The sequence below is a fragment of the Drosophila hydei genome, unplaced genomic scaffold (assembly GCF_003285905.1).
Source record: "Drosophila hydei strain 15085-1641.00,03,60 unplaced genomic scaffold, DhydRS2 tig00000001-arrow-pilon, whole genome shotgun sequence".
Lineage (NCBI taxonomy): Eukaryota > Metazoa > Arthropoda > Insecta > Diptera > Drosophilidae > Drosophila > Drosophila hydei.
Genome location: NW_022045643.1, coordinates 155,606 through 173,357, shown reverse-complemented (window position 1 = coordinate 173,357; position 17,752 = coordinate 155,606). Strand labels below are relative to the sequence as shown.

Sequence of the window (17,752 nt, the reverse complement as noted above, 5' to 3'; positions counted from 1 at the left end):
ATCGCGTAACTAAACTGGGACATTGGCAAACGCTTACTGATAAGATACGAAAGTTCTCGACAATCTGCCCCCTTGGTTCTTCAGATAGTAATTATGGCTATTTTAGCACTGTCAATTGGTAAAAATATAAAAAAGAGACTTTAAACACAAATAACAAAAGACTTCACAGTGACTTCATCCAGGGCACCAATGCAGATCACTTTCGTCCAAATACAGTCTCAGTACATCCTTTCTGCGCTTCGGAGTCAACGTTTTGGCATTATCACCCCATTTTAATCGCCAAATGGCCACCAACGTGGCCAAAGCACCTGGCAATGAGAATGCCTGCTCATCGATGCTGAGGTCCATGCGCTTAGGCAGCTGCTTCTGTTCCTCCAACTTCTGTAAGCGAAGATCGTCTACTAAACGTATACAATTCGTGGCCAAGAGAACGCGAAGATGAGGCAGGTCATCTAGCACATATTCCAATGCAGCTCCACTTAAGCGCTCATTGTCACTAATGTCCAACCAATCCAGATGCTGTGCCTTGGCCAGCTGTTGTGTTATCTTGTAAATATGCGCATCGTTCAACCCGCAGCCAGCAAGCTCCAATCGCACAAATCTCTCACTTGTGCCGCTCTCGAGCAGCGAAACCAAACGCTCACCGAGCGCAAAGCCGCTCTGTTCATCCAAGGGCCATCGCACGTAGCTCAGATTTAGGTGCTCCAAGCGGCAGCTATTCAACAGATCGGTTAATCGACGCACGCTCTGCAGCGTTAGTTGATTGAAACTAATGTCGAAGCTGGTCAATTGAGTGTAGGCCAGATCAAAGTCCTGCAGCTCTGTCACTTCACATTGTGAAAGTTCCAACGCTGTCAACGAGCGTCCAGCTTGACTAGCACAAAATTTATGCAAAGTTCGCAGACTGGCATTTCCCAACGGATTCTGACTGAGCTGCAGCTCCTCTAAGTTTTCCAGCTTTTCGATGTCCTGGCCGCAAAGCAGAGCCTCGAGACCTAGATTACTGATGCCATTGCACTTTAGTCGCAACGTTTTCAATTGCAATAATGTAGGCAACGCCTTGGCCAACTGCTGACAGCCCTCGTTGCCAATGAAATTGAAGGATAAATCAAGCACTGTGAGACGCGCCTGGTGCAGCAATGCCTTGAACAGTGGCTCCGTTTGAGTGTATCGTAGCCAAAGACTCGACAGCTCAAGTGTTTGTGTATTTTGTGAGCGTTCTAACCGCAGCTTTATCTTATCATCTACAACTGAGGAAGATTAAACATTTATTCATTCATTCAAAGCCATCAAGATTAATGTGTGTTGCATACCTTTCTGCAATTGATGGCACATTTCCTCATATCGTTGAGATAGTGGTGAGATTTTCCAATCTAGAATTGTGGACAATAGCATATTCTGCTCAAGAGCAACGCTTACTGAATCCGCCTCCTCGTAGGAAAATCCATCTGATGTCTTGAGACGCAATAAAGGCGTAAGTCCAGTTAATCTGAAAAAGTATAAAAGATATTTTGAGAATAAGCATTTCGATTGCTATTCGAATTTGCTAACTTATTGTAACGCCGTCCTGCCTCTTCGGCCAGCCAACGCATGTTAATATCCTGCAGTTTCTTGCGCTCAATGGGCACTAGCAGCAGCTCGTCCTGCACTTTGACTTTGAAAGAGACTGTGGTGGCCAGCACAGGCGTTGCCTGCACTTTGATGGGCGAAGCTGTTTTAGAGGGCGAGATAAGTAGCTGAATGCCAGCATTTTGTGCACTAGGCGTTGTGGAATCCGGTTCCGTATGTGTGCGCAAGCTAATTACAGAAGCACCATCCATGGAATCCTCGCCACTACCCAATGGACTTTCACTGCGAAAGCGACAAAAGCCGCTGTCCAGCAGCGATGCCTGCTGCTTAGACTTGGAATTGCCGCTGCTGTGATTGCTGTTCATGCTGGAGGAGCGGGAGAGCGTTAGTTTACGCATTTGTTTCTGGCGCTGCTTCGAATTGGCTGCCTCGAGTAGCAGTTGATGGGCGTCCTGCTCTGGGGGTGTGGCCTGGAAATCCGTATCCCAAGCCAGCGCGGAATCCTGCAGATTCTCTTTTGAGCTAATTGCACGACTGCCAATGCTGCCGGAATTGTACCGCTTGCGCTTCCGCTCTGGTCCTACATCATCGATCAACCAATTATCCGCGTCTACTTCATCATTATCCAAAAGTGCTGCACGCTTCTGCTTGGCATTGAAGCTCGTGCTGCTACTAGGCTCATCGTAAGTGTCGGGTGTGCGATTTGGCCGCTTCAGCTGGGCCATCACGTTGCGATATTCCTTGCTAGCGCTTGTTGATTGACGCGGACTGCTCACTGAACCCCCTGAACGATTGTGCATGTTAAAGGAGCGTCTGAGGCGCGGTGCCATCTCAAGATCTTCCTCCTCCTCAGCTTCCGATGAAGCTGATGCACTGGATGTTGGCTGAGCATTCGCATTGGTCAAGGGACGTGCTTGCCGCATGCTGCAAATACCCACTTTGGAGAGTGTTCGTAAAAGCGTTTCTCGCAGCTGGGCATACTGCGCCTGTTCGCCATCGATCAGTTGCTTGGACTTCCGCCATTTGTCCAAGCCCTCAATACAGGTCTCGTTGTAGTCTGTGCGTACAGTTGCATCGGCTCCTCGCTCCAATAGTAGCTCGGCTACATCCAGATATCCATTGGCACAGGCATCGTAGAGCGGTGTAATGCCATCACAGCTAGTTCCGCCCTTGTCATTGATCGCCACTGTGGCTCCCTTATCCAGCAGTAATTCCACAATATCACGATAGCCATGATTGCAAGCCTCGTGTAGAGGCAACCAGCCAGCATGATCACGCACATTCACCGTGTGGCCCTGTTCGATGAGACGGCGTGCCAGCTCCAGGTTGCCTGCTATGCAGGCCTGGTGCAGCTGAGTTTCCCCCTTGTTGTTGCGCTTAATAGTGAGTGTGCGATTGCCGCGTGTAATACGCTGTGGACGTGGTTTGTCAGTCTCATCGAGATCGCTAGCATCGGAATCAGTGAGTGCATCTAAGTCCACATCATCACCCCAGTCAGGTGTGTTCTGCTGCAAAGCTGCAGCCGTTTCGCTATCCGCATCCTCATCCTCGTCCAGTTTTGCTGCCTCCTCAGCCAGATTGATACCCTTGACTTTAGCCTCAGCCTCCAAATTTTCAGCCAGCACTGTCATTTTATGCTTTAGCTGAAGCTTATGTAAGCGCACTAAGGCAATCTTCTCTAGCTTTGCGGCCGACGATTCATCTGCTTTGGCTGCCTGTCTCAGCGCTGTTTGATACACATCATGGACAGTCCAGAATGGCTGCGCCTGCTGCTCACAAATCTCTGCAATGCTGCAAAGCGTCGTAAATGCCTCGACGGGTGTATCCTGATTAAGCTCAAACTCTTTCCACAAATACTCCAAAGCCTTATCGTACTGCTTATTATCCTTGTACGTCTGATAGAGGCTCACATAGATAGGCACCAAGCTCTTGCCCCGCTCCTCGTTTAGCTCAGCATTTTCCAGCATTTTCTGGTAGTAATCGATGGCCTTCTCATAGTTCAACAGATGGCAACAGCCATCGCCAAGTTTTTCGTACAAATCTTTCAGTTTAGCATAGTTTACAGAGCTTGTCAGTACCAGCTCATCAAGGGTTTGACATATCTTGACAACAACGCGCAATGAGCGCTCAATAGTGGCGCGATCATTCTCATCGGGGGAATGCTTCTTATACGCTTTCGTCAGTATTTGCTTGACGCTTGCAAAATCTCCAGCTTTGATTAGTATCTCTGATTTGGTTATAAGCGTCTCACAGATCTTTTTCACTTTATTAGGCAAACGCTTGGCAACTTCCTGTGCCATATTACAGTAGCGTAACGCAGACGCCGCGTCGTTCTTCTTGCAATTGTAAAGCAAACTCATCGAAATATAGCACAAGTGGGTCAGCTCGAACAAATCGTGAGTTTTGCTGATTTTGATGGCTTTATCAATGTATTCAATTGAGGCCTCGAACTCTTCCATATGCTCTTTCACAACGCCAATATTCAGGTAACAACGCGCTTGCATATCCAATTGCTCCAGTTTCGAAATTTGACCTGAAAGCCTACAAAATGGATTATTATTTATTAAGGTAAGCTTTAAAGTAGTCAGCACTTACTCTTTGATAAGCAAAAGACTGCGCAGAAAACTCTTTTCCGCTAGCTTTAACTGGTCCATAGCACCGGAAGCTGAGGTCTCGGACAGGTTCTGTCCGTGCAGGAGATGGACACGTCCTAACGTTGCATAAGCACGTTGTTGTTCCACTTTGTTTTGCAGTCTTTTGGCAATTTCTGCCAAGTTAAAGCAACGTTTAAAACGATATAGATTTACCCTATAGCAGCTACTCACTTAAGTAATCATTGATATGATCCTTGGCAGCATCGTATTCACAAAGCAATGTGAACATTTCGCCCAGCATGCGCTTCGCCTTCGCCGTCTCCAGCTCCTTGCCCATGCTGGTGTATATGGTTGCCTCTTGTTTATATTCTTTGGCCGCCTCATTGTACTTGCCCAGTTGATAGTAAAAGTCGCCCAGTTGATTGCAGCTGACTGCCAGTTGCTCGCGATTTCCATCAGTGCGCGCCTTCTCCTTGCGCTTTAAATAGCGCTTTTCATCCATTAAAACAAAGAAATCGCACAAGCAAACACAAATATTACAGTCAATACATTTTTGCATCCATCGTTTTGTTTTCGGCGCGAATTACCGGTGTTACCACACTGTTAGACATCGCATTTCAAACATATCGATAGCTATTTTTATAGTCGAATATCAACTCCACTTTGTTATCGGCACAGTGCGATATTTATACACACATCCCTACTGTCGCCGGTTGATAGACAGAAAATTTTTCAACAGTTCAGCAAATTGAAGGTAATTTTGGTGCACAAATTTTTCCTTAAACTCTTTGGTTTTTTTTATGTGTATGTAATTGTATTATTTAGGTAACATTGATGGTTGTGCGTGCGTGTGTCTTGCATATGTGATGAAATGCATTAAAATTGTAATGCCTGAAAAATCGATAGAGAAAAAAATGGTGGGGGCTTCCTTTTGGCCAGACTGCGAAACATGACGTGACTAAGAGTACTTTTTCATGCATTCTATTAACAGATATAAACGGCCTATTATTCGACAAGCACAAATAAATAAATATCTAGTCAAAGGGAATATTTGGCACGGCAATAAGAAAGTAATAAGAAGTAAATGTAAATGTAAGAACTGATTTGTCGATTTAGTCAAGGCGGAACGAAGGAAGGAAAAATTGGATCATTAACTTATTTGCATTGATTGGTAATTTGTATGTTCGTTTTACAGCAATTGCGTGGCAATGGCGAACAACAACTATGCCGGGTTCAACTACGGCGGCACTCAGTACAATACGGGACAGGTGACATATCCGGCCGTAACTAATGCAACATATGCAAATGCGGCGGCCTATCAAAGTGCTGCTGTAGCTGCTGGCCAAGGAGGTGGTGGGTATGCAGCGGCCGGTGCCGGCGCTGGTGCTGCTGGTTATGGCGGCTATGGTGACTATCGCAGTGCCATGCAGTCGTACGACGCAACCAAAACATTCTATCAGCAAGCGCCGGCCAGCTACAACCCAGCCTCAGCGGCAGCAGCAGCAGCAGCAGTTAGCAAGACACATTACTCGGCGCCGCCGGTAAAGAACCCAAACTCTTCACAAAAGGGCATGAATAAAATGGACAAATCGAATGGTGCACCGAAGCCACCTCCAAATGCCGCTGGTGGCAATAATTACAGTGGCTATGATACGGCGATCTACAATGCGGCCAGCATGTATGTGGCACAACAGCATCCAGGGTCGCAGCAAAAACCAAATGGTGGATCCAACAACAGCTGGTATCAGCGCAAGATGGGACCAACGATCCCTGGGGCAGTCACCTTGCGTGGCTTGCGCCCAAAGGCTCCGCCGCGACCACAGCAACTGCATTACTGCGAGGTATGCAAAATCTCATGTGCCGGTCCCCAAACGTATCGAGAACATTTGGAAGGGCAGAAGCATAAGAAGCGTGAGGCATCCCTGAAAATGCAGGCGTCCGCTGCTAACAGCGCACAGAATCGTGGTAACAACTATCACTGCGAGCTCTGTGACGTCACCTGCACTGGCACTGATGCCTATGCGGCTCATGTACGCGGCGCTAAGCATCAGAAGGTAGTTAAGCTACATCAGAAGCTGGGAAAACCAATACCTTCTGATGAGCCCAAGAAAATGGGCAAGATAAACTTTGTGCCCGCGGCTGGGCCGAATGCACCCGCTGCAGCTGCAGCAGCAAGTAAGTCTGATCAAGCCGAAGCTGATGCAACCGCTGGCGGTGGAACTGCTGCAGCTGAAAGCTTGGATGATAATATGGACGATTCGATGGGTGAGAACACGGATAACATTAAGCCTGTGGGCGGCGAGTACATTGAGGAGGTCAAAGACGATGAGGGCAAGATACTTAGCTTCAACTGTAAGCTGTGCGACTGCAAGTTCAACGACCCGAATGCCAAAGAGATGCACATGAAAGGACGTCGCCATCGCTTGCAGTACAAACGCAAAGTTCAGCCAGATTTGGTTGTGGACTTTAAACCCACACCGCGTCAACGTCGTCTGGCCGAAGCGCGTGCCCAACGAGCGCTGATGTCCTCACACCGTGGTGATGAGCACGAAGGAGGCAACTACTGGGACGAACAGCGTAATCGTCAATACAATGAAGAGTATGATTACAACAATTGGATGTCTCGCAGCTTTGGAGGTAAGGCTCATATACAAATTAAATCAAATCTATATATAATGAGTCATTGTTATGTATAGGTGCTCAGCGCTTCGGACGCATGGGCAATGGTCCGCCGCCACACTTTGGCATGATGCCTGGCGGCGGAAACGTGCGTCGTCCGGAGAGCACTGACGATCGTCACGCCATAGCGCGTCATGCTGAAATCTATCCAAAGGAGGAAGAACTCCAGACTATACAGCGCATTGTGTCGCATACAGAACGCGCTCTTAAACTCGTCTCGGATACTTTGGCTGAGTTGCCAACACCAGCTGCGGCCAGTGATAGCGAACCGGCAGCCAAAAAGGAGAAGCCCGATAAGGCATCGGAAAAGGACGGACGCGATAATCAGATATTCTCATTCCACAAAGATGCCGACAATGGCGGAAATGTGGTGCGCATCTTAAAGGGTGTCATGCGTGTTGGCTACTTGGCCAAGGGACTGCTGCTGCATGGCGATACAGCGGTCGAATTGGTTGTTCTCTGTGCAGAGAAGCCAACGACAAGTTTACTACAACGTGTGGCCAATGTGCTGCCCGATAAGCTCAAGGAGGTTGCAGGTAAGTTGCAGAACGTTCGGCAACTGTGAATTACATACAATATTTACATGCATAACTATATTCCTTGATATATATACACATATATATATATATATATTTCGGTGTCCATTGTGATATAGATTGCAAAAACTTTTTCCAGAGAAATGGCTATAAACAAAAGATGCAGATGCATTAATTTCTGTAGTACAGAAATTAAAAATGTATCATGGATATGTCTTAGGCTCTCCACAAATGCTCATACATTACATAACTTGTTACAACTTCACATCTTCTCTATAGGAAGTGTTTTCAATGTGACATGATAACTTTTTGATATTGTTGTCCGATACGGATCCTTTTGACCCTATCTAAAGTATAAAAACCATGGGCTCATAACATTCTTTTAATACCCTTTCCTTTTTCTTTTTACACAAATAATAATTTACCCTTTCCAAGCAACATATTTCATATTGGCTAAATGGTGTGTGGAACAGAGTTATAGATGTACCTTCTATGAGAACAATATTTACAAACACATTTACAACATATTTACATTTGTACAAAGTGATAAAAATATAAATTCGACAATAAATAAAACTTAATGTGATACCAAGACATATCCATGTCAAAAAGAGAAATAATAAAACGCGACAAATTGCAAAATCAAAAGCAGCAATTCCAAAAATTACAAAACTTTTGCCTGGCCAATTTCACAATACTGAAACAGAAACAGAATGTGAATTTCGCCGAGAGAGTAAATGAATTTCGGAGCGCCATAATGAATGCTAGTAAAAGCAATGCGAAAGCAAGTAAACAAATTATATATTACGAAAGCACAACTAATGTGATGTCATGTATTCAATATATAAATTTAGTTCCGTTTGAGATGCGCAATTTGTGTGGAAAAAGTGAAATCATTGTTTGAATTAATGTATGTACATACTCTACTACTACCTACCACCTACTACTATTACTACTACTACTACTAGTTGTACTACTGTTGAGCCCTGTTGTTGTTGTTGCCGTGATGGATTTTAAATTGTTTGACGACCAGAACCAACAGCAACAAACAGAAACAACGAACAACAGCAGCCTAAACAAAGCCGAACAACAACAATAGCAAGCAAAAAAATCAAAACAAAAAAATAAAAAAATATATAAACGTATTTGCCGTTTTCAGCTTCTCTTCACTGCAGGATTTGAGATTTGAGCCCTTAGCCATATTGAGATGCTATCCACTCACACTACTCACACTCAGGTGTCTGTTAGCCGTCTATAGCTTTCCAAGTCTGCTGCTGCTGCTACCAACTGCTACTGCTACTGCAACTGCTGGTGGTGGATAACAATCAACGGATCGCATAATCGTAATGGTAACACACTCTCTAACCCGCGGATGCCAATGCGGATGCGGAAGAGTTCATATGTGTGGAACAATGAAACTTTAACAAAATGAACAAACAAAACAATCGAACCAAAGGAATATATTTATACAAAGTTTGGGTGCTCGCTCTGTTGTGCTCTGTTGTTGTTCTACTGTACACATAAACACACACAACGCACACACTTACACACACACTCTCACTCTTACATTTTTTCCCCATTCTCCACTTCCAATGCGAAGAAACTTTGTGTAAATAAAGTCCTTTGAGATATATATATATTAAGCTCAAAGCAGCTATAAATATTAATATAAAAAAACAGAGCCGACCTGAAGCAATGCGATTGATCCACACAGACAGACGCATAGAAGGCGTACACACTCATGGAATATATAGAATGTGTGTACCATATATGTACCATGGTCATATCTATATAGTATTTATCAACCAAAATTGTTGCGCCCCTTGCTAAATGGGCAGCTCCACTAGCTTACTAGAGAATCGATGCCTCTTCAAGCAGCCGTTTTGTGTGTATCAAACTTGATTGTAAAAAAATAAAAAACAAAAAAATCGAACGAAAAATTGCGACCGAAATTTATGTTGCGAACGGTGAATGCTGACCGGACCGATGAGTAATTGAGTGAGCCGCAAATAAATGAAAAATTTCGTTCAATGTTTTTAGTTTTGTTTGCCAGAAAACTAACCAAAAATGAAAGCAAAAAAACACAGCCAACCACGCGCTCTAAGTGGAATTGCAATTCCAATTTTCCAATTTCAATTTCGATTCTTGCAATTCCGTTTATGAGTCCCAGGTGGAGGTGGCGGTGGTGCCGTCGCTTTAACCGCTGGCTAACCCGGTCCGATCCCAGCACGCAAGTCATAAAACAACGTTAAATAATTATTCTATATATATTTATACTTATATATATATAATATATATGTTTGTAATATGTATGTTTGCTGGGAACTGAGCGGAATTTGTTATCTCTGGAATGGAGGAAGAAACAAACATTTACATTTTGCTTATGATTATCAGATGTGCACCTTCATGTCTTATATACCTATATATATTTTGTGGGCCCACACATAGAATTATCTATTGTATCTATCTAACAATGTTTGTCTCTTTTCTAAGCCGAACTTAATTGTTAATGCTTAAATTATTGCTGAGTTCCGATTGAAACTAATCCATGGCCAAACACTCTCCGTTCCAGGTGACACACAGGTCAACTATCGCGTTGAGGTGAATGCCGAAGAAGCTGCTGTTATAGTGCTCGATGAAGTGGTCGCTGTGAAGATTACACTCACTTCTCCGCTGCTCCGCGAAACCGGCGATCCCGTTTCTAAGACCGATGATGCAAGTGGGGCCTCAACATCTGCAGCTGCCGAAACAGAGTTTTTGCCACGTGAGCCATGCCTGCGTGTAAGTATTTCACACCCATAGAGCCCTTAAGAATTGCATTAATATTGCTTCTATTGTAGGCACTCGCTGATTTGCGGCATGCCAAATGGTTCCAGGCACGAGCCACCGGATTACAGTCTTGTGTGATGGTTATTCGCATATTGCGCGATCTTTGCCAACGTGTTCCATCGTGGCAATCACTACCGCAGTGGTCGTTAGAGTTGTTAGTGGAAAAAGTTATCTCATCGGCTGGTTTCCCCATTTCACCCGGCGACTGTTTGCGTCGTATTATGGAGGCTTTGTCTTCGGGCTTTTTAATCAATGGTCCCGGATTGTTAGATCCCTGTGAAAAGGATCCGACCGATGCTCTGCAGCAACTCAGCAAGCAGGAGCGTGAAGATCTCACTGTCTCCTCACAGTTATTCCTGCGTTACATTGCTTTCCGTCAGATGTTCAAAGTGCTTGGCATGGACCAACTGCCGGCCATGAAGTATCCAATGCGTCCGTGGCGCATCAACCGCAAGCGACGTCGCTCATCTGGCAAAGCCGGTGCGCCCGGTGGCGAAACGGACCCTGCCGACATCGAGGAGACTGGATCCGATGAGAAAGTGGCCAAGAAGGATATAAGCGCAACTGCTTCTTCTACCACAGCCTAAATGCTAAGCAATCAGCAATAGGAATACGTAGCCGTCAACAAACATAAGTTTTTTTCTCAATCTAATTGCGTTATAAAATGCGATCAATAATAACTATAACAATTTCCATTCACAATAATTAAATTTGAACACGAATTTTTATTGTGTCCAATAAATTGCCCAATTTGAAAGCAACAACAACATTAAATACAATCTCTAAACTAACAATATTTAACTCAAAATAATTAGTTGCATTTTTCTATATTATGTAAAAATTAATACGAAATGTAATCGATTAGCCGTGGAGGCGTTGATCCTCTATAAACATAAACTATATACTCAGCTGCCTCCACAACGCGTTTCAAACATTAAAGAGATAAAAGAATTAAAAACAAAATTTAATAAAAATACATTATACACAATTGTTAAGTACTTTATTTTATGAATCCAATTAAAATGTGCTATAGAAAGTCTTGCCACTTTGAATAGGACTTTTTAATAACTACAGAATCGTTTTGAGCTTTACGCTTGTTAGAATCACTTTTCTTTCTGTACAAAGAATTTTTCTGCGGCTCATCCAACTCTTTAGGTTGAACACGTTTGTTTGAACCAAGATGTATCTCTGATATGGGGTCATCGACATAGTCAGCCCATTTACTTGATCCTTCTAAGCGCTGCGGTGGTTGCAGCTGATCTTCCAACTCAATTAAAGTACGGTCACGTATGTTTGGTTCTTGTGCCTCCAATATATTACGTTCTTCCTGGGCTTGTTTTCGTTCTCCACGTTTTAGATTCAAATGCTGCACCTTTGCACGGCATTCAGCGCCAGTACCGCGGAAAAACTCTTTTTGTGTCACCTGTTTAAGCCGGCATACTTTACATTCCCATTTATTGGCCTTTTTAACTATGTCCACCTACATATTTATGCATTAGACTTATTAAGCAATATAAAAAGTTGTATATTAGCCCACCTGATATAAGCTGCACTCAATACACTGTACAACGCGTATTTGTTGCGACATATTTTGTTGTCCACTATTTTTAAATAAACGCCGGCATATGTGAATTGGCAAAGTTGCCACATTATACGTTTGATGTTGGTCTGAACAGCTGTTTTGATTAGGGCTCTGTTATGAGAATGTTAAACTACCATCTGTTACCATTAATACAATTGAAACAATCAAATACAGTTTAGTTTAGTTGTATTTTTTGAAACATACAACTATCAGTTACTTAATATTTATTTGTATCACCTTTTATTTTTAGTGATATGTAAATACATCGAAAAGCCAGGATGCTGACAAATAAACTGAGAGCCCCTCGCTGTTATTAACATCTCCTGCAAATGTTAAATGCAAAACGCCAATTGTTTTAATAGTAATCAAGTGGCCGAACGGCGTCACAGCGACTGGCACTTTTTCGAAATGAGATTGGTATATAAAAACGCACCTGAAAAACAAGTGTTATCAACGGAAATGACAATGTAAATTATTCTAAACTTTATATTTGTAGTATTGTCTCAGCGGTGACTTGGCAAAACCATGCTACATCATTACATTCAAAGGACTGCGAATAATGCTCGATTGCGGTCTGACGGAGCAAACTGTATTAAACTTCTTGCCACTTCCCTTCGTCCAGAGTTTGAAGTTGTCCAATCTCCCAAATTTCGTGCCAAGCAGCGATCATGATCCCCAAATGGATGGCGAGCTAAAAGAGTGTTGCGGCCGCGTGTTTGTAGACTCGGTGCCAGAATTCAATTTGCCCATGGATAAAATGCTAGATTTTAGCGAGCTGGACGTCATTCTTATCTCCAATTATCTCAATATGTTGGCACTGCCCTACATTACGGAGAATACGGGTTTTAAGGGCAAAGTCTATGCAACGGAACCAACGCTACAAATTGGTCGATTTTTTCTTGAGGAGCTGGTGGATTACATTGAAGTATCCCCCAAAGCATGCACGGCACGTCTGTGGAAGGATAAGCTACACCTATTGCCCAGTCCGCTGAGTGAAGCCTTCCGCGCTAAGAAATGGCGCACCATATTTAGCCTGAAGGATGTCCAGGGCAGTCTCTCAAAAGTGACAATAATGGGCTATGATGAAAAACTGGATATTCTTGGTGCATTTATAGCAACGCCCGTCAGTTCGGGCTATTGTCTAGGCTCCAGCAACTGGGTGCTTAGCACTGCGCATGAGAAGATTTGCTATGTCAGCGGCTCCTCAACGCTGACAACGCATCCACGTCCCATCAATCAGTCGGCACTCAAGCACGCCGATGTTCTAATCATGACTGGATTAACTCAGGCCCCAACAGTCAATCCGGACACAAAGCTGGGTGAGCTCTGCATGAATGTGGCTTTGACGATAAGAAACAATGGGTCAGCCCTTATACCTTGTTATCCATCGGGCGTTGTCTACGATCTGTTTGAGTGTCTAACACAAAATCTAGAGAACGCTGGACTCAACAATGTGCCCATGTTCTTTATATCACCTGTAGCAGACAGCTCTCTGGCCTACTCCAACATCTTGGCAGAATGGCTGAGCTCGGCGAAGCAGAATAAAGTCTATCTACCCGACGATCCATTTCCACACGCTTTCTACCTACGCAATTCCAAGCTAAAACACTATAACCACGTCTTCTCCGAGGGCTTTAGTAAAGACTTCAGACAGGTGAGTCTCCTCTTAACTAAAAACCTATTGCTTTAATGATGTAAACTGTTCTTGGTACAGCCCTGCGTTGTTTTTTGCGGTCATCCGAGCTTGCGCTTTGGCGATGCAGTCCATTTCATTGAAATGTGGGGCAATAATCCAAATAACTCCATTATATTCACGGAACCAGATTTTCCATACCTGCAAGTATTGGCGCCCTTCCAGCCGCTGGCTATGAAAGCTTTTTACTGTCCCATCGATACATCGCTGAACTATCAGCAGGCCAATAAGCTGATCAAGGAACTAAAGCCAAATGTGCTGGTCATTCCGGATGCCTACACAAAGCCGCATCCCACAGCGCCGAATCTATTTATTGAGCAGCCTGATAAGAAAATTATTACCTTCAAATGCGGAGAGATCATCAGGTTGCCATTGAAGCGCAAACTTGATCGCATTTATATTGCCTCAGAGCTTGCTCAGAAGATCACGGCACGTGAAGTGGCAGCTGGTGTATCACTTTCCACCCTCACAGGTGTGCTTCAGGTGAAGGACAAGGTGCACTGCATTCAACCGTGCGCAGACAGCATTAAGGATGAACCCGGCACGAGCGGCAGCATTACTGCCATGGCGCCCTCTAAAGAGGATGTGCTTAAGAATGTCAAATACGAATATGGAACCATCGATGTGGATGCACTTATGAAGCGTTTAGCTCAGGATGGTTTCTCGAATATCAAAATGGATCGCAGCGGCGGCAATTTGACACTCCAGCTAGTCAATGAAGACACTACGATCAAGTTCGAGGACAATGAAACGCATATCATTTGCGGCGGCAAGCCAACAACGCGCCTCAAACTACGCGACACACTGCTCAAATGCTTACAAAGTTTTTAGCAAATTCTCTTTTATATATAAAACGTATTACCTTTTACACAAATAACCTATACAAACAATATTTTTAATTCTTGGTAGATAATATTTCCGAGCACCTGCCGCAAATCTCTTGCTGTACAATGCTAAAGCGTCGACAACGAGGACATAGCGACGAATCCAGCGTTTGTAGCCTAACCATAGCTGTATCCACGGAGGAGTCTAGTTGAGACTCAACTGTAGCACTACCTACTTGTAGAATCTCACAGAGTTCCGTGTTCGCAATTGGCACATCCAACTTGCCTTGCAATGCGGTAAGCATTTCCAATTGCTGCGGTGAGCAGCATTTGATGCCCACTGAGAGATGCCAACTATTGACATCGCCTGCCTGTTGGTTAACAATACGTTTGATATCCAATGCTGCATTTACTATCTGGGTAGCTTGCACATTTCTCCAATCTTTGTCAGCTTGCACTGTTTCCTCGTGGAAGGCACTTCCAGTCGGTTCGTAATAGCTCCAACTCTCCTCGATTAAATACGGCGCAATGGGCCACAAAGCCTTGCAAAGCAGTCTGTAACAGTGGCTGAGCGTGCAGCGAATATCCTGCAGCTCCTGACTGTTGCCGCAGTACAGACGATCTTTAATCAAATGCACGTAAATGCTTGAAACCTGATTCGCAATGAAATTCTGAATGCTGGCCACAACACGATTGTATTCATAGGCATTGTAAAGCATTTCTATCTGTGGCAATTCAAGATTTATAAATATTTGTCTTTAAAATTAACCCATTGCTGACTTACCTCCTCCTCAAATTCCACCAGACTGTGTAAGAGATATTTATTCAAATAGCTATTATTCGCTGGTATAGGCAGCCTCTGTTCCTTCTGATTGATGACTCCGTTAAGGTAGCGTAGCGTGCCACGCACCTTGCTAAGACTTTCGGCTGCCTGCTGCAGCAGCTTCTCGCTGACTGTAATGGACATATGTTGAGTGCCATGTGAAGCTACCCACCAGCGGAGCGCATCTGTGCCAAACTTCTTAGTTATTTGCTTGGGTAAAATGACATTGCCCAATGACTTCGACATCTTATAACCCTTTTCGTCCACTGTAAAACCATGTACAAAAAGCGCTCTGCGAGAGCAAAATCAATGTAGATACCTAGAATTAATTATCTTAGGGACAACTTACTTGTAGGGCGCACAATTGCGTGCAGCTATGCTCGTTAAGAGCGACGATTGAAACCAACCGGTGAACTGATCGTAGCCTTCTAAGTACAGATCGGCTACTTGTCCTGGCTGATCTTTTAGCACCGCAGACCAAGTACTACCCGAATCGAACCAAATATCAAAGATGTCGTTCCCCCTACTAAGCTGATTTGTTTCACAACCAATCTGTTTTAAAAGTTTGTCCGGCAGTAGCTCATCCAGCGACTTAGACCACCAAAAATCCATTGAGCCCTCGGAGCGCAATAACCCACACAGATGCTCAATCAAAGCTGCATTGAGCACCACCTGATTATTGTCTTTTTTGTACAGTACAGGTATGGGCACGCCCCAGGCACGTTGTCTTGAGATGCACCAATAGGGCCGCTTATGCAGCTGAGTCAGTAGGGCTTTTTTGCTCGATTCAGCATTGACACGTGGATAGATTTGCACACGTTCTAGGGCAGCAGCTGCAGGTGCTTTTAGCTTATCCGTATTGATGAACCACTGTTCGCTTGCTCGAATTATAACTGGTTGCTTGGTACGCCAGTCAATTGGGTAGGAATGCTCGAACTGGGATGCATGCAATACGTCATCGGCTATATGTTGCAGCACTAGTGAATTTCCCTGCGCCAACACTGACTGTCCACGCAGGAACTCAGGCGCTTCCTCAGTATAAATGCCCGCTTCGTTGACGTAACACTTAACGGATAACTTGTTGGCCAGGCTAATCAGAAAGTCATCTGGCCCGTGAGCTGGCGCTGTGTGCACCAGGCCTGTGCCTTTACTATCCTGAACATGTGTAGCTTCAAAGAATGGCAGATTTGCTTGTCCTTTGTCAATGGGATGTTGATAGCTACAATTTTGCAATGCACTGCCAGGCATACGCTCTACAATCTCACACTTCAACTGCGTGCTGTTCTCAAAGTCAGAAACGAGCGCAGATGCCATGAGGTAAAGTTCATTTGGGTTGCGATCCAACAGCTTGACCAGCACATATTCCAACGAACTATTATAACAGATGGCTTGATTACTGGGCAGTGTCCACGGCGTTGTCGTCCAAACCAGCGCATAGATTTGTTTGCCCTTTGTAACTTCAGCAGCTACTAAGCCGTTTAACCCAAATCGTAAGTAAACCGAAGGGCTAATGAATTTCGGATCATACTCCAGCTCAGCCTCCGCCAGCGCTGTTCTATAAGATATACATTTAGGAGTAAGAATAATCAATTAACTAAAGATAAGCTTACTTAGAGGAGGGCGACCAGTAGACAGGCTTGAGATCACGGTAAACAAGTCCACGCTCGTACAGATTGTAAAACATTTGTAGCTGATTTGCAATAAACTCTGGCTTAAAGGTCAAGTAGATTTGCTCTGGTTGCCAGCTAGCTAAAATGCCCCAGCTGCGAAAGTCTGCCTTTTGTGATTCGATGGCCTCCGAGGCAAAGGCTCGTGCTGCAACGGCAAAGATTTATACACCTTGACTATATAACCCTCTCCTTAGAGAAAACTCACATTTCTGCCGTATTTCCAATGCAGTCTGCTCGCCCGCCGCCGTGCTAGTTGCCTTCAACTCGATGGGCAAGCCGTGGCAATCCCAGCCGGGTATGTAATTAACTTGCTGTCCATGTGCCAATCGCTGACGCAACGTAATATCCTTAAGTATCTTGTTGACGGCATGGCCCATATGTAACTGGCCATTGGCATAGGGTGGTCCATCGTGCAGCACAAAAGTTGGCTTACCCTTGTGCTGTTCCTGGTACTGATAAGCGGTCGCAATCTTATGCTGCAAAATAACATATCGTAAATTGAGACTCCGTACGCATGCCCCAATAGACAAAGTATCTCACATCCAAAATTTCTTGTTCCAGTTGCTCGCGTTTGGCAGCACTCAAGCGATTTGGAAATCTGGTTCTGGGCAAATTTATTGTATCTGTATACTTATTGGCATCTTTTTTCACCGGCTTCACAGAATAAAGGCGTATGCCAAAGCGAAAATTAATGGCACGCAACATTCTGCACGTAACCAAAACAATTTAGCCGGCTCCAATAAAAAGTCAGCTGTTTTAACAGCTGATTCCTGTTCGCCAGATTGCGCGACATATTTAAAATTCACATACGCAGAATAATTGGCATTAAAAGTACACAAATAAATTCACACTATTTATTATTTTTAGTTTACATCATTTTCCATTTTAGTTATAAATTGGTAACAAAATAAATTGATTTTAATTAATGCCAATCGATAGTCATTATCTTTACG

At 44.1% G+C, this 17,752-nt stretch overlaps 5 protein-coding genes across 10 annotated transcripts; 2 read left to right on the top strand and 3 right to left on the bottom strand.

Moving 5' to 3' along the window:
- Nucleotides 1–132: 132 nt before the first annotated feature.
- Nucleotides 133–4,751, bottom strand: LOC111595086 (tonsoku-like protein). Its single transcript, XM_023308642.2, has 5 exons — nt 4,395–4,751; nt 4,165–4,336; nt 1,552–4,110; nt 1,314–1,489; nt 133–1,250 (listed from the first exon to the last, which is right to left on the bottom strand). Exons 1-5 carry the CDS (start codon nt 4,720–4,722, stop codon nt 175–177), a joined length of 4,311 nt encoding a protein of 1,436 aa, XP_023164410.2. The 5' UTR covers nt 4,723–4,751; the 3' UTR covers nt 133–174.
- A 90-nt stretch (nt 4,752–4,841) lies between these two features.
- Nucleotides 4,842–11,189, top strand: LOC111595093 (zinc finger RNA-binding protein). 6 transcript variants are annotated; one of them, XM_023308653.2, is made up of 6 exons: nt 4,894–4,917; nt 4,989–5,080; nt 5,155–6,800; nt 6,860–7,378; nt 9,951–10,159; nt 10,219–11,189. In XM_023308653.2, the coding sequence occupies exons 3-6, from the start codon at nt 5,372–5,374 to the stop codon at nt 10,792–10,794; spliced, it is 2,733 nt and encodes a 910-aa protein (XP_023164421.2). In that variant the 5' UTR covers nt 4,894–4,917; nt 4,989–5,080; nt 5,155–5,371; the 3' UTR covers nt 10,795–11,189. The 6 variants fall into 6 exon arrangements, with proteins under 6 accessions (XP_023164425.2, XP_023164424.2, XP_023164421.2 ...); XM_023308655.2 differs by lacking the exon at nt 4,894–4,917 and having other exon boundaries at nt 4,924–5,080; nt 5,155–5,255; nt 5,359–6,800; XM_023308657.2 differs by lacking the exon at nt 4,989–5,080 and having other exon boundaries at nt 4,842–4,917; nt 5,359–6,800.
- Nucleotides 11,190–11,234: 45 nt separating this feature from the next.
- On the bottom strand, nt 11,235–11,818 carry LOC111595043 (MRN complex-interacting protein). The gene is made up of 2 exons (XM_023308568.2): nt 11,745–11,818; nt 11,235–11,687 (listed from the first exon to the last, which is right to left on the bottom strand). The coding sequence occupies exons 1-2, from the start codon at nt 11,793–11,795 to the stop codon at nt 11,235–11,237; spliced, it is 504 nt and encodes a 167-aa protein (XP_023164336.1). The 5' UTR covers nt 11,796–11,818.
- A 297-nt stretch (nt 11,819–12,115) lies between these two features.
- Nucleotides 12,116–14,357, top strand: LOC111595098 (integrator complex subunit 9). Its single transcript, XM_023308664.2, has 3 exons — nt 12,116–12,206; nt 12,286–13,443; nt 13,504–14,357. The coding sequence occupies exons 1-3, from the start codon at nt 12,126–12,128 to the stop codon at nt 14,311–14,313; spliced, it is 2,049 nt and encodes a 682-aa protein (XP_023164432.1). The 5' UTR covers nt 12,116–12,125; the 3' UTR covers nt 14,314–14,357.
- LOC111595096 (isoleucine--tRNA ligase, mitochondrial) lies at nt 14,336–17,525 on the bottom strand. The gene is made up of 6 exons (XM_023308663.2): nt 17,340–17,525; nt 17,005–17,275; nt 16,740–16,944; nt 15,479–16,684; nt 15,091–15,421; nt 14,336–15,031 (listed from the first exon to the last, which is right to left on the bottom strand). Exons 1-6 carry the CDS (start codon nt 17,502–17,504, stop codon nt 14,378–14,380), a joined length of 2,832 nt encoding a protein of 943 aa, XP_023164431.2. The 5' UTR covers nt 17,505–17,525; the 3' UTR covers nt 14,336–14,377.
- Nucleotides 17,526–17,752: the final 227 nt, after the last annotated feature.